This window comes from Pantherophis guttatus, chromosome 1, assembly GCF_059756535.1.
Source record: "Pantherophis guttatus breed Tessera chromosome 1, ASM5975653v1, whole genome shotgun sequence".
Taxonomy (NCBI): Eukaryota; Metazoa; Chordata; class Lepidosauria; order Squamata; family Colubridae; genus Pantherophis; species Pantherophis guttatus.
This window is the reverse complement of record NC_142063.1, coordinates 69211966-69227839: the sequence shown is the minus strand read 5'-3', so window position 1 is coordinate 69227839 and position 15874 is coordinate 69211966. Positions and strand designations below refer to the sequence as shown.

The 15874-nt window shown below is 40.5% G+C and overlaps 2 protein-coding genes across 3 annotated transcripts; both read right to left on the bottom strand.

Annotated features, from left to right (window-relative positions):
* Positions 1–780: 780 nt before the first annotated feature.
* LOC117665649 (acyl-coenzyme A thioesterase 1-like) lies at positions 781–3964 on the bottom strand. The gene is made up of 3 exons (XM_034417788.3): positions 3225–3964; positions 2277–2479; positions 781–1902 (listed from the first exon to the last, which is right to left on the bottom strand). Exons 1-3 carry the CDS (start codon positions 3676–3678, stop codon positions 1303–1305), a joined length of 1257 nt encoding a protein of 418 aa, XP_034273679.2. The 5' UTR covers positions 3679–3964; the 3' UTR covers positions 781–1302.
* Positions 3965–6660: 2696 nt separating this feature from the next.
* JMJD7 (jumonji domain containing 7) lies at positions 6661–15553 on the bottom strand. 2 transcript variants are annotated; one of them, XM_034417789.3, is made up of 8 exons: positions 15417–15553; positions 14405–14558; positions 13911–14164; positions 12837–12893; positions 11955–12050; positions 10012–10088; positions 9205–9364; positions 6661–6853 (listed from the first exon to the last, which is right to left on the bottom strand). In XM_034417789.3, the coding sequence occupies exons 1-8, from the start codon at positions 15493–15495 to the stop codon at positions 6744–6746; spliced, it is 987 nt and encodes a 328-aa protein (XP_034273680.2). In that variant the 5' UTR covers positions 15496–15553; the 3' UTR covers positions 6661–6743. The 2 variants fall into 2 exon arrangements, with proteins under 2 accessions (XP_034273680.2, XP_034273681.2); XM_034417790.3 differs by lacking the exon at positions 12837–12893.
* Between the last annotated feature and the right edge of the window lie 321 nt (positions 15554–15874).

The following is a 15874-nucleotide window of genomic DNA, read 5'->3' as shown; positions in this document are numbered from 1 at the left end:
CAATTAATATGATCATAAATGTTGTTAGTAGCGAAGTTGTGTCCAATCCATCGCGACCTCATGGACAACGTTCCTCCAGGCTTTCCTATCCTCTACCATCCTCTGGAGTCCATTTAAGCTCACGCCTACTGCTTCAGTGACTCCATCCAGCCATCTTGTTCTCTGTCGTCCCTTTCTTCTTTTGCCCTCAATCTTTCCCAGCATTAGGCACTTCTCCAGTGAGTCCTTCCTTCTCATTAGGTGGCCAAAGTATTTTGAGTTTCATCTTCAGGACCTGGCCTTCTAAAGAGCAGTCAGCAGTCATCTCCTTTAGGACTGACCGATTTGATTGCCTTGCAGTCCAAGGGACTCGCAGGAGTCTTCTCCAGCGCCATAGTTCAAAGGCCTCAATTCCTTGGCGCTCAGCCTTTCTTATGGTCCAACTTTCACAGCCATACATTGCAACTGGGAAAACCATAGCCTTGACTCTAGGCACTTTAGTTGGCAGGGTAATGTCTCTGCTTTTTAATATATTTTTTAAATAAAATACGTTGTTTATAATTAATATGATGATAAATAAGCTAATATAATTATAAATACGGTTTTAATTATGTGTATAATCATTATTACTATCAGTATATCTGTTATTTTTTCCTTCTTTTGTAAAATGAAATGCCCAGACAAAATAAGTCTTCAAAATACTTATAAATAAAAAACCTGACTATAAAAAAAGAGAGAAGAGTCTTAAAATGAAGTTAAATCTCTCAACTGTTCATGGTGAGAAACTGCAGAGAATATTCATGATGGGCTCAGCAACCTAGCACCTGCTGAGATACAAACTTATTTATTTTATTTATTTATTTTATTTTATTAGGCTTATTAGACATATGCCGTCCTATCTCCAACAGACTCAGGGCGGCTCACAACAATAAAAACCAAAATAATCCATTATACAAAGTTAAAATGCCTAATTAAATCAGATAAAGCTAAAAACCCGTATAACACCCCATCAAAACTTCCTTGTCTGGGCCACTTTGTTGAAAGGGCTGTAAACCATGAAGGAAAAAGATGAACCCAAAGTTGGTCTCTGCCCTTGCAGAAGAGGCACTGAAGAGGCACTTAAGAATATTCTATTCTTAAAGGTCTGCAGCTGGAAGAGTTTTCACCAAACTAATGAAAATTGTGGTGCCCCATTGGTGTACCTCAAAGTGGCAAAATATACTTTCTAAAGACCATCACTCTGAGTTTAACTTGGTTACCAACTGACATCTAAAGTAGGACAAGCAATTCTGCCTTTCTTACAAGCAAGTACGAAACTGCATCCTATAAAGTACTTTTCAAAGTTGACTCCAGCAAGTGTTGTCTGAAAAAGGCTAATATTCTTTGCCAAGCATCTTCCTGTGCCTCTGCATGTTCTTTCCACTTTCCGCCCCAGACTACAAGGGCCCCAATTGCCTTGTGAAATGAAATATAGCACAAGGGCATATAAGGAGGCTCCAAGAGGTGCCCAGCTCCAGGATAGCAATAGAGCTCCACATGACATCCATTCTGCTGAAGGCGGCTAACAGCTTCTTGGCAGAACATTTGACTTTTCCAGTGTTTGTCATCCTGTCCACATATGAAGAGGAACTTGCTTAAGGACTTTTCAACAGGGATGCGGCATGGCCAGGTCGATGGGTCTTTGGGGTCATCCATTACTTCAGTAAAATTCAGTACATTCGGAACATCAGTAGATTTAACCTTGTCCAAATTATAAGGATAAGGTGGAATGATGTGTCCTTTCAGTTTCAAGGGGAAAAAAGCATTTACCCCTGAGCCAGAAATGCTGACAGCAGCTTGGATGTCTGGACAAAATGCAGCTAAGGCAAGAGCGAGATCTGCACCTTTAGATAGTCCCACAACTCCAATTTTTGTCGATTTAACCTGAAACCATAGGAAAAGGATTACTTTCATATCTATATTCATTCTTTCCCCATTAATTATAATTTATCTCCCAACTTCATTTCCTTCAGATGATCTACAATTATAAGATTCAAAATACATAACAAATTTGGAGAAAAGTAAGTTGAGGGAGGGTGCACAAATAGAACTTTTTGCAACACAAGTTGGAATCAAACCCAAGACTGCTTCAGCATCAGCTTAAGATAAATTTGCATTTATGAATCTCAGTATAAACTAAGGGTTTCAGTTCCAACAAGACTAAAGATTAACTGTGATGCACTACAAAACTACAAAAGCATTATTTCTTGCTCAAAAGTCAACGCCCCATCACCCATGATCTTAGTTTGTTTGGATACCTTTTGTTGTTTCTGCAAGAACTTTATTGCTTCACCAAAATAATCTAAGTCAATGAACTCTGGGAAAGTGGGGAGATCTTCAAAAGCTAAAAAAGCAAGCGCCAGTGTAACAAAACCTCTGCTTGCCAAAAGACTTGCTCTGTACTCCACCATTCCGCCTGCTGATCCATACAAGTCAATAAGTGCTGGGAAAGGTCCAGGGCCTAAAAAAAGACATGAAAAAGAACAGGGTTTTACAGGATTATAAAACCAAACAGGCTAATACTTTTGGAAAGAAAATTCAGAGACCAGCCCCAGAATTGAGTAGAAACTCAAATCAAACCATCTAGAGATTTAGAGATATCCAGCACACCTGTAGAATAAATGCTGGACAGGCCTGTTTTAAGAGTACTAGTGAAGCCTTGCTTCACTGCGTAGTCTATGATAAATGGGCACCAGGGAGTTTTTCACCCAGAAAAATTCTGTATATTAACTATTTTGATTTAATGCTGCTGTTTGATAAATTAGTTTCCTTCGAATTTTAATCCAGGTTTTATGGCCTACAACTGTGACATTTTAATCTTTAACTTCGTACACCATATGTTGCATCCACAGCGAAGAACACCTAGACTTGGGAGGGAAGAAGAAAGGCATAAAATGGAGATTAAAAATCAAAAGCACACCTGCCACTCTTAAGACATCACCAGTAGAGCTGTACTCTATAGCAATTTCTAGAGATCCAGTCTTGCTCATATGACTGGACCTGGATTTGGGAACCTAGAAGGGAAGCAAAAGCAACTCCAGGGATGGAAGGGGGGGGGGGCTCCGCTAATTTCAATGATCTACCTTTAAGGAGGAAATCGTTTCCAGCGAGGTCTTTCGCTGCCTGCTAAGCGTGTTTGTTTCAGGGATCTCAGCCCCGCGACCCCCGGCCTTTCAGCCCATCCACTCGGGCAAGTTGCAACTCACCGGGCGGGCAGAAAAGCGTGGCTCTGAGCCGGCCTTCTCGGACGGGCACTCTTTTCACGCCTTCGGCCATGAAGCGCCTCTCGCTGCGGCAGCGGCAAAGGAGCGAGCCGCTGACTCCGCGCCCGTCGTACACCTCGTAGGTGACACAGAAAGGGGTGAGGACGTTTGTCTTCCTCAGCCTCTTATGGGGCGTCAGGGATTCCAGCGTCCACAGTAAGCCCATGGGCTCGACCCCGCAGTAGCTCCCACCCAGCGACGGGGAGCAGCTGAGGTCCAAGGCTCCGTTACCTTCAGCCCGATAGTAGGCGCGCGATTGGAAAAGGTTGCCGCTTTCATCCACCAGAGAGGCCGAGACGGTGACCTCCTGTAGCGGAGAGAGGCCCTCGATCTTCACCTGGACTGGCTCGTCATACAGGCAGGCGGGAGAAGGCAAGATCAGAATGCGCGCCGCCATCTGAGCAACTTTGCTAAAGCCCGCCAAGCTTCCCTCTCCCCCTGCTCAGATCCCGGGCGGGTTTATTTTGCTCTCTGGACTTTGGCTCCCAGTTTATAATCCGAAGGATTTAGGGCGGCGAATAAAACCATGCGGTGAGGGTTTCTGGGAAATGTAGTTCTTAAAATCAGAAATAAAAATAGTCACAAAATTCTGACAAATTATGGGCGGGAGCTACCAAGCAGAAGTCAAATCAGCCCTGCGAACTGCCAAGTGATTGCAAGAGTTGCCTTGCTGGAGTTTGCCCTCTTGCACAGCAGAACTGGCAATCAAAAAGCAAAAGTGAGAACGTTGGCTTTAGTTATATGACATAGAGATTTTGTGACCAGCAAAGCTACTCAAAAATATGAGAATATCCTATTAAAACAACTGGCATATTAAAATATTGCCATGATGTCTATTGTAAATCATGTTCATTAGGAGCCCAAAGATTATTTATTTATTGCACATTTATGTAAATATTTATTTGCAACCATAGATGTTGAACACATGAAATTACAGCAATCATATTAGTTCAACAGACCCCCCCATAATATTAACAGCACTATTTGTCAAAATGTGCTTTTGCATCTTCCTTTGCAGCCATAACAAACAATGCAAATTCTTTAATTATGCTTGTCTTCATCAGACAATAATAGATCAATCAATCAGAACAGAGCTGGAAGGTACCTTTGAGGTCTTCTAGTCCAACCCCCTGCTAAAGCAGGAGACCCTGTACCATTTCAGACAAGTGATTCTCCAGTCTCTTCTTAAAACCTCCAGTGATGAAACACCCACAACTTCTAGAGGAAAGCTGTTCCATTGATTAATTGTTCTGTTAGGAAGTTTCTCCTTAATTCCAGGTTGCTTCTCTCCTTGACTACTTTCCATTCTTTCTTTTCCTTCCCTCTGGTGCTTTGGAAAATAAACTGATCCCCTCCTCTTTGTAGCAACCTCTCAAATACTGGAATACTGCTATCATGCGGCCCCTAGTCCATTTTTCTAGACTAGCCAAACTCAAATCCTTGATATTCTTGATGTTTTCGTTTCCAGGCCTTTAATCATCTTAGTTGCTCTTCTTTGCACTTTTTCCAGTCTCAACATTTTTGTTATGTGGCGACCAAAACTGGATAGTTTTCCAGGTGTAGTACTTCACCTGATTTTTATTCAATGCCTGTTTATACAACCAAGGATTGTATAAGCTTTTTTGGCTGCTGACACACACTATTGGCTCATATTTCAGTGATCTTCCACTAGGTCCCTCTCAAGTTATTGTTTTTGAGCCAGGTTTTGCCTAATTTATATCTGTATTTTTGGTTTTTCCTACCTAAGTGTAAAAACCTTGCTTTTTTCTACATTAAAATTTCATTTTGTTGGATAGGGCCCATTGTTCAAGTCTGTCAAGATCTTTTGGGATCCTGAACTTATCTTCTAGGGTGTTGGCTATTCCTCCCAGTTTAGTGTCATCTCCAAATTTGAGGAGTTCCTCTTCTGTTCCCTAATCAGTCATTTATGAAGATGTTGAAGAGTACTGGGCCTAAGACGAAACCTTGTGGTACCCCACAATCTTTTAAAAAATAAGTAGTCCCTCAATAACAGATTTTTTTTATCCATATGTCGTTTAACAGTTTATAACAGTAACTCTGAGTATTGTTCCAACAAGGGAAGAGTTTAATCATCCTCAGTTCATCAGTCCTCACAGAGATAGAAGTGTGTGGGTCAAATAAAGCTAGCAGTTTGTGTAGTTAGGACACATAGTAGCCATCATGTCGTCCACTGGTTTAGCTGGAAGCCCATTTAATCCCATTATAGGTTTATAGGGATTAATGAGGTGGTAACCTGAATACTATCTGTACTGTCAGAGAAATTATGACAAAAGTAAGTATTCTGCAATGTATTCTTTTCCTTGCTGGGTACGTGTTCATCCACTTCATTCTGAAGTGTTGCTGGGTACGTGTTCATCCACTTCATTCATTTCAAGCTTCTATCCTTGAAACTCAGAAATGTTGCAATGGTTGCAGTGCAAACTGTGTGACATAGTGAAATGCTTGAACAAGGCCCAAACTAAGAGATGACCATATTGCCTGAAGGCCTAATGGGTAAAGAAACAGAAAGCTAGCAGATACTACTCCATGTTTTTTCATCCAACAGACAAATACAGATGTTGAATGATATTGAGGGCATTAAAACACTTTATCAGCAGGAATCCATTTTACACGAAGTAGATGGTGTCATTTCCAAACATTAACCTGAAATCTCATTGAAATGAAGATAGAAAATCTGCTTAATTTTTAAAAGATAAAACTGTTAATCAGAATATGATTTGGTAACTGACACAGTGATGAGGCAAAGTACCATATTTTTTGGACTATAAGACACATTTTTTTGTCTCCCAAAAGGGGGCAAAAATGTCTGTGTCTCTTATAGACTGAATATTGCCAAAGCTGCACCCACCTGCCATTTTTTTTGGCCTCCGTATGCCCCATTTTCAGATCATTTTTTGGCTTGTTTTTAGGCTTTTTTGGCCCATTTTCGGGGCTTTTTTCAGCCCGTTTTGGGGGCTTTTTTTCGCCCGTTTTTTCAAAAAAAAACACGGTCTGAAAAAAACTCAAAAATGGGCCAAAAAAAGTCTCAAAAACACCCCCAAAAAGCCTCGGAAATGGGCAAAAAAAAAAAAAAAAAAAGGCCTTGAAAACGGGCTGAAAAAAGCCCCGGAAACAGGCTGAAAAAAGATTGGAAAAGGGCCGAAAAAAGGTAGGCCAAAAACTTTTTTTTTTGGTTTGTTTTCCTCTACTAAATTTAGCTGCATCTTATAGTCAGGTGCGTCTTATAGTCAGGTGCGTCTTATAGTACGAAAAATACAGTATTTCACTAAAAATAGGAAAACAGCTGTGTAAGATAGTTTGGCCAACATCTCCTATAATGCATTCATATGATATAAAAATTGCCTTTTGCATTATGAGATCAATTATGCAATTATTTATTTAAATTATATGAATAAAGATATAGAAAAATTGTAAGCACAATTCCACATCAGATGTAAAAGTTCAGCTGTTCCAAGAAGAATCCAACATTGGTTGTGCAGCTTTGGTGAGAGAATCCAGCAGCTGATAATAGGAGTATTTTAGATCATATTCCATATCATACCAATAATTCACTGAGGAAGAAAGAAAAAGTCTTTTAATAGTATTAATAGTATTCTTACCTCATAATTTAAGCTTTATAAGGAACTCTATGATTCAATGCAAATTAAAAACCAAACATACAGATAATCTGAAGATTCTACCCTTAATATTATTACCAATTCTCAATGCAACACTGGGTTTTTAGAGATTCTGTCATTGGAACCTTGGAAGGAAGTAATCCAATTTTTCTGCCCATTTTAAATAAACTCAGACAAGAGATTTAAACAGTTCTGCTTCAATAAACAACTTTATTACTAGCATTAGTTACTACATGGCTATAATGGCATTCTGATACAATATTTTCAAATGTAATCTAGTTTTATGTATTTTTCATGGAAACAGAATTTACTTTTTAAAAAAGGGGGTGGTGGGTGTGAAGTAGTGAGACATCATATAGAATCCATTGTAAAGATGATCTTTACTTTAAATGAACATAACCAAGGTAGTCCTTGCTTAATTATGTTAATTAGGAGTGCAATTTCTATTGCTAAGCAAACAGCAATGTTACGTGAGCTCGTCCCTTAGCAACCACAATTCCAGCAGTCCTCATTGCTGTTGTTAAGTGAGGACCCCCTTGCAATTCCCTGCCAGCTTCCAACAAGCAAAATTCATGGGAAAGCTGGCAAGAAGTACCAAATCCCGGGCAAGCTGGCAAGCAGGCTGGCGGGCAGGTAAGTGACTGCTGTGGCATGGCAGAAGAGTGACTGAGGGGAGAATACAGGTGCAGAAGGTGCGCAGGTGGCTGCCATGTGAATGCAGTCATGTGAGCATGGTATGGAGTGCGTGGCGGGTGGGTGCTGCTGGCAGGTGCACACTAAGTTGAATGAGTTCCCGGGGACTGTGTACTCCATAGCTGGGCTCCTCAGGAGAAAAAGCCACAAAAGTGAACGACAGGAATGACTTGCAAACTTCCCTATCAGCTTCTCCAATGACTTTGCTTGCCAGAAGCTGGCAGAGAAGGTCACAAATGGCCAGCATGTGCCTGCAGGACACTGCAACCATCAAGTTGCCAAGGCCCGGTGTCAGGTCCCCATAGTTCCCTATCAGGACGCTGCCATTCTGGCGGGAGGAGGGAGCCTTGGTATTTTTATGATCTGTCACTTGCTTTGGTCCTTTACTTTGATGTGTCTTCCTGGGGAGGGATGGGCCTGGGGCCATCTGTTTTGTCTCAGCTCCGAAGAAGATGGGAGTACGGTGCCTGAGAACAGCTTATCACCTTCTCAGCTCAAAGTTCTCACAACAACCCAACATCTGGTGATTGGCTCTTGTCGGACTGAGCAGTGGGGAGGGGTTTTGACAAACAACTTTTAATCTAACGTTCTAGTGCGATAACTTTAGATCCTGCCTATTCTCTTTGCTATCACTGTCACCCAATAAAAGTTCCTTTTAAAATGCTACCTGTTTCAAGAGTTCTGTTTTCCTGAGGGGACCACTGAGGAGAGACCTTACACCCAGTTTATGATCATAAGAGTGCAGAGCTGACTAGTCATAAGTTCTACTTGTTCAGCACTACAGTAACGTCAAACAGACACTGAAGAAATGGTCATTAATCAAGGACTACTTACAGAATATATGCAATTCTTACTTTGATTTGCAGCAGAGAAACTGCAGCAGAGAAACTGCTAAACTGTCAAAGTATAGTGGTAGAATTTGAACTTTCCAATTCAAATACAATATTATTTTCAGATCTCATCTATTTAAAGGTTGGCTTGGATCCTGAGTTGCCTTCCAAAAAATAAATATTATTTCAAGCAGAAATCCCAACTACTAGAAGATGATAAAGGTCATTTTTAGCAATTCTTTCTTTTGCAATCTCCTCAAGGTCACCGAAGACTCTCTCTAACATTCTGTCTGCAGAACTATTCCATGAGTACAATTTGAGTGAGTGAAGCCAGATCTATGCCTACAAGTGGTTTGTTTTGAAATGATCACAATATCTCTCCTGCTGGGTAAGTATAATAACCTTTAAAGATCCCTATGCTCATCTAATGCTCTTACTCTTGTTTTTAGATTCTTTTTAAGCTTCTTGTTTTTTATATATACTTTCATTTTTAATACATATATCCTATACATCACCTAGGTTTTCACTTTTTTCTTTTGTTACTGTACATTCTGATGTGTTTTCTATGCTTTTAAATTGACTGCATCCCACCTTTCTTATACTGGCCTATGATGATAATAAAGATTTGATTTGATATTTTGGAATAACATTGAATACAATCTAACTGAAGACAGAAGAAGGAAATCATTTACATATTGACAGAGAAATCTGGTGAGCTTGTAGCTATTATAAATTAAAAGATACCTTCGGCATTTTTCTTACCTGCTATGCAGCCATGTGATTGCTGAACATGATGGAACCAAAGAGAAGGAAGATACAACATTTCACCAGACTTCACAGTACATCTTAAAGGCTTTGCCTGAGCATATTCTGGGTATTGTTTCAGATCTGGACTTAAAGGATCTAAAGGGATCCAGGGTACCTTTGTGGATGAAAGGTTAATATGATATTAATATGATATTAATAAGATAATTATTTCTTCCAGAATTGAATCATTTAAGAGAAATATTTGAAAAACATTGAAAATAGAATCCTGCACAATTATTAAGCAATACAACCAAATATCAAAATATTTTTTAAAACAATTAAGTGTAGAGATGGGACAGAGTTCCAGAAGAACAACCATCACTGCCGCCCTATACCGATCTGGGCTTTATGGCAGAGTAGCTAGACGGAAGCCTCTCCTCAGTGCATTTTTTTCATTTCCAACATGTGTCATGGCCCTGTCGGAGCCCGAATCCAAAGAGGAAGATGAGACAGAGCTAGGGCCAATGGAGGAACGATCTGAGGAGCAGGACAAGGCAGTCCCAGGTCCCTCGGGCTTGGGAAGGATCGCCAGCAAGGGAGAGGGGGCAACGGAGGACCATTCAAGGGGGGAGGACAGGGCAGGCAGCAGAGCAGATGAGCAATTACTTCCCCCCCCCCCATCCCCGAGCATGGAGAATTGAGGAGGAGGAGGCGGGATCAGCGCAGGGCAACCTGATAACTTGAGAGGAGGATCATTAAAATATTTTTAAACTAATAAGATATAATAGTAAGTTTATAAAGTAGACTGAAAGTTAAGCATACCTTCTCTGCCGTTTTATTTTCCAGAATATCAAATGACCCATCTTCTGAGATATGGTAAGTTGCTGGTGGATATAACTCTAGAACATGAAGTACATACAGAAGTGTATTGTTTACGATTAACTCTGCAGTTCCCACACTGTGTATGTACCACAGCACCTCAGGGCAATGTGGCAAACTCACAGGAGCACCATGGGGTATTTTACCATTTAATACAGATTGTTACCCTTGAAACAGATTGTTTTACTAGTAATCATTTTTTCCAGAAATCTGAACTTGAATGTATATATAGCTGGGGAAAGTATATGTATGTATGTATTTATTTATATAAATATTTAAAAATCATATATAAGTCCACATATAAACTATCTGTTTTAATATTAAGGACAAATTAGGCATTCTGTGGGAATTCATGACTGGAATTCTCTTTTTCTGCCTTTCTTTTTAAGCCACACTGGGAAGAAGAGTTTGGAAAGAAGCCATACACAGCATAAATACCGTATAATTCTTTGATTAATCAATCCAAATTCTAGCTCCTCAATATATATCAGCATTGGAAAATTTTAACCATAACATTTCTCCTTCAAAGTTAACAGCAATTTCAGAAGAAGGGAATTTAGCAAGCAGTAGACCCTCCCCCTCCCCCTTACCAACAGCATCATTCCAAAATGTCCCCCCTTTCACGTAGATGCTTTTATAAATATTTTAAAAGCAGGAAAAAACCCACAAATCCCATGTAATCCCTAGTTTGGTTACTGATTTTTTTCTTCCAAAAATTGTGCCAAAAATTTGAGATCTACAGTATAGCCTTCTCCAGCACGACGTGTTCCAGATGTTTGAGGAATATAACTCTCAAAATGCCCAGCCCACAAAATTATTGTTCCAATAATTTATAGAGTAACAGGTTAGGAAAGGTTATTGTAGTGCATTATGCCGAAGCACAGGTAGTCTTTGACTTACAACCACAATTGAGCCCAAAATTTTCTTTTCTAAGCAAGACAGTTGTTAAGTGTATTTCGCCCAGTGGTGAAATGCTCCAAAGTCTGCTACTGTTTCACTGCGTGCACATGCACAGTGGGTGCCAAACACACACTGTGCACGCATGCACACAAGTGCTACTACGCAGCGCTGAACAAGGAGGCTTAAGAAGCCTTTTCCAAGGTAAGTAGAACAGCGGGGAGAGGGAACAGCTGTGCTGCACGATTTAGATTCACTAGAAAGCAGATTTCGGAAGTAACAGTTTGCCCAAACCTATAGCATTTTTTTACTACTGGTTTGGGTGAACTGGTCCAAACTGGTAGCATTTCACCCCTGGTTTTGCCCCTTTTTACGACATTTCTTGCCACAGTTGTTAAGGAAACCTGTGCAGTGAAGTTAGTAACACACTTGTGAATCTGGCTTCCCCCTTGACTTCGCTTTTGTAGGAAGGTTGCAAAAGGTGATCACATCTCAGGACACTGTCATAAATATATACCAGTTGCCAAGCGTCCAAATTTTAATCACATGATCAAAAGGATGTTACAATGGTTGTGTGAAAAGCAGTCATAAATCACTTTTTTCAGTACTGTTGTAACTTTGAATGGTCACTAAACAAATGGTTGTAAGTCGAGGACTACCTATAATGTTTTCCTCATCTGACTACAGTTAACATCTCCTGGATGAACAAATAGCCAAAGCAACAGAAGAGAGATGGGCCAAGAGGTACCAAAAGGATCTCATGTTCTTATGCCTTTTCCAAGCTTCTCATAAACCTCAGCTGTATTTATCAAATATGCATCTGTGCTGTATGGTGATTATCCTTGCTTTGCTTAGTAAAAAAAAACCCACAGTCCCTGCTGTATAGCAAAATATTGGAGAAGTTGAAGCCCAGGCATTTTTTGAATGACTCACAAAATATCAGCGTCATGTAGCCAACACCATTCCTATCCATTTCTCAAAATACCTACCATATGGGATGAAGGGGCGGTCACTTGGCGGATGTAACAAAAAATGTTTCTCTCCAGAAATCACGCAGTACAAGTTTTCATAATGGTCTTTGTGTACTAAGATTGGAGGGAGAAAAATGAAAGACTGGGAAAAGGAAGAGGGAATTGGTCATTTGTTACCTCCATTACAAACATAGCACAAAAATAAAGCACAAGCATGAATTTATAAGGACTAGCATAATTCCATATGCTTGCAGTCCATGAATTGGCTTGGTTTTTTATTTTGCTATCCACCACTCATTTTAGATACAGATTATAATGATATTCAGCAATCAGGACTTGGAAAAAAAAAACTCAGAAGAGATTTCTAGGTAAGCCTTTCATTACACTCTGTCCGATTCCCTGAACTGAGTCCAAGCATCATTGCCTGTTATTTGTAATCCTGTGTCTTCTGATCACCCCTCCAACCCACTTCCTTCCCTCCAAAATTCTGTCCAGATGAAGTAACTGCAACGTGGGAGTGGAGGAAACTAGGTTCAGTTATAGTAACAATTAGGACTAAGGAAGATATTTCAAATATTGTTCCGCAAAAGAAATTTTCCTTTATTTTTTTAAAAATGTTTTGGTGCCCAAATTTGCCTTCCAATTATGAATTGCAGCAGAGAATGTCTATGGAGATTGTCAGTCATCCAGGTCATGACTATCTCAAAGGTGCTTTTTCAAGAGGCAACTGGACTTTCTGGTTTTTCTTTGAAGACATTTCGCTTCTCATCCAGGAAACTTCTGAGCTGAAGAAGCTTCTTGAATAAGAAGCAAAACGTCTTCAAAGAAAAACCAGAAAGCCAGTTGCCTCTTGAAAAAGTACCTTTGGTGCAGCAGAGAATGCACTGATCTCATACGTACATGAGGTTACTGCGGAAGATTCTCCCAGCCAGAAATTCACAGCATCGGGCTTCTTTCCTATTTTTTTTAAAAAAAGTCAAATCAAAAAAGGGTCTGGGTTTCTGTTATCTTATCTTGCAGATCTACTGGTAAAGAATTTTATTTTCACTCAATCAATTAGCTGCCTTTCTTAACATCCTTTCTAAATAAATCTGGAAGAAACAGCTGTTAATGTCTCAGAAATATATATTATCACTATTATGCACAAGGATGAATAATTTTATATTCTCAGTGAAAGCAGCTGACAACAGGCTCATTTTCATTCTATTTTTTTTTCCTTCCTAGCATTTTCCTGAAAATGCAGGGTCTGCTATTTTCAGATCGACCAAGTCTGATGTCGTGGGCTGAGAGAGTGAGTGGCCCAAAGTCAGCCAACTTTCATGGCTAAGGCAGGACCAGAACACATAGTCTCCTGGTTTCTGGCCTGGTGCTTTAACAACTAGACTAAACTGTCTTTCTCATGTTCATTCTCTTCAGATTTTTACTTAAAATTAAAACTCAGAAAATGAGGAATTCTTTAGGAATTGGAAGGGATCTAATAAATCATCTAATGCAATTTTCTGCAGTAGCCACCCACCAAGGAAACTTCTCCTAGTATTCTGCAAGTTTGGCAACACCCAGATATAATTATTTAAATAGATTTCACTGTACAGTTTTAGTGTTGTGGTTTTAGGGCTTTATGAAACATTTAAAAAACCTTGGGCTGGCCTGCATGTGTTTGACAAATTAAACATTTGATTTTTAATTTAGGATACACAAAATAATGTTAACTGCATTTAACAGCTTAAAATACTTCTGCTAAAGTCTTAGCAGGCAATCTCTACTACACAACTCAAAGACTCTTGGCCATTGTGAACCAACATCATCAAGAGGCACATAAGTTATTATTTATATGGGAACTACATGCACAGTAATAAAACCATCAATTTTGATTGCAACATCTCCATGAACAATGCAAACTTGGAGCATTCCAAAGCCAGAAAGTAGCTGCCTAATATAGTACCAATTTTGGAATATTGGGATTTTAATATTTACCCAGTGCTTCGCTCATCCAAGGTATCTCAGGCTCCACATCACCTATAAGTTCAGGAAATTCCTCTGTCAGGTTTGAACACTGTTTCTGCACATAGAACACCCCTGGAGAAGTTATCTTTTTCTCCAAAATGTCCAAGAAAGCACCGAAAGGCATATGACGCTCCTCTGGCATAACAAACCAGTCCTGATAAACTGCATCAGCATAACCATTGGGGGTTACTGCCACACTCACCAGCTTGGAGCCCATTATTCGCCTGCAACAAAAATATCAGAAGAGATTTATCTTTGTGCAAGTAACACAGATTTATGCCAGAAAAAATAGTCACAATATTTTAGGCAAGAACACTCTCAGATGTGCTGGAAACATCATCATCAAAGACATCATATAAGTGATTGAGGTGTGTGTATGCGGGCGCGTGTATGTATGTATATATGTGTGTGTGTATATACATACACGCGCACACATCCCATCTTTATTACTTGTAGCCTCCTACCTCAAGTAACCCAAGGTCCACTTCTTCAGAGCCGGCCAGTGGTGGAAAGCATTTCGGATTATACATGGTTTGTTTGGGCAGATCCATTCCCGGTAGAATTCCAGGGGAGGCGGAAGAATATCAAGGTATGGCACGGATTCTGACCAACACAACTCTATTCACAGAGGAAAAAAAATCCATGAACACTGCAATTATTTGACAACTTTTGACAATCATTTGACAACTCTGGCTACAGTTTTTCTTGGTGCAGTTATAATTCTCTCATTCTTCCCAGAAGATTCAGTAACAGACGGGGCAGTAGAATAATTCTTAAAACTATACTGTATACTTATATTTTTGCTGTGCAGGTTGGGACTGCTAAGTGCCACAATTGAATGGGCCTAGGCTTTGGTAATGTTATGCCCCATCTGCCTAGCTGTATTTCTACCAAATGCCTCCATATGACATTTCATTATCACTGCTTTGTTACAGAATGTACAGTATTTTGTGCACCAGAACTCCCTGTTTTGGAAAGTAGCCAACACATTGGTATGGAAACCGGGATTCTAAGATCGCCAGGGTTATCATGATCCACGTGGGGCACTACCAACTTTGCGATGCAAATATCCGGATGTTCCCTAGATGGCAGCAAAACTATGCCGGCTTTTTTTATTTGGGGGGGGAGGCAGATTTAGCAGTCAGGGTTTTTTTCGTTTTTGCAGATCTCCAGGGCAGAGAAGTGGGGGCATCCCTCGATCTTTGGATCGCCTTAACGCAGAGCCCAATCGGCGAGAGACAACTTCTAATCCTAAAAAACTCCCCCTGTAAAAGAATGTGGTCTCACACGCTGCAATATCCAGCCTGGTATTAAATAACTATCGTTCTCTTTTCTTCCGGTTATTCTTAGTCCATAAGTGGATTGTATACTCTTACTTCCATTTATGCACTGGTAGAACCGAAGGGTGGGGTTGGGTGGGTGTAGCTTTCGCTGCCTCTAACGTGCCTCTCATTTACACAGCCAGATCCCGCTCACCCCGGGCTTCGGTTGGAAAATCAGACAAACAGCGCTTCATCGCTTGCAGCGTCCCCTCTTTCCTTTCAGCCTCCGCCATCGGGGAGCCTTATCTGAGCGCACACACAGAACAACCCGGCCTTAGTCCACGCCCATTCCCAGGCTCCGCCTTCTCCCTCCGCAGAGGAAGACGCTGCACGCGCCTCACGGCTCCGCCCCCCCTCTTCCCCCCCCCCGACTTCAGTCGCGAGACAGAAGGGAGACGTTTGGGTCTCGAGCTGACAGAGCGCTCGGGCCGCCTTTTTTGTGTAATTTGTGGCATGTGTGCAAGACCATTTCATGTATTTAGTTGTCAAGCATATATAAGATAACAGATACAAGTATAAACATGATTTGAATACATGAAAAGAACACGAGCAGTTTCTCTGGAGGAAAAACGTGTTAAATGTAAACCCCAGCGGCGCCACAAAATTTACGAG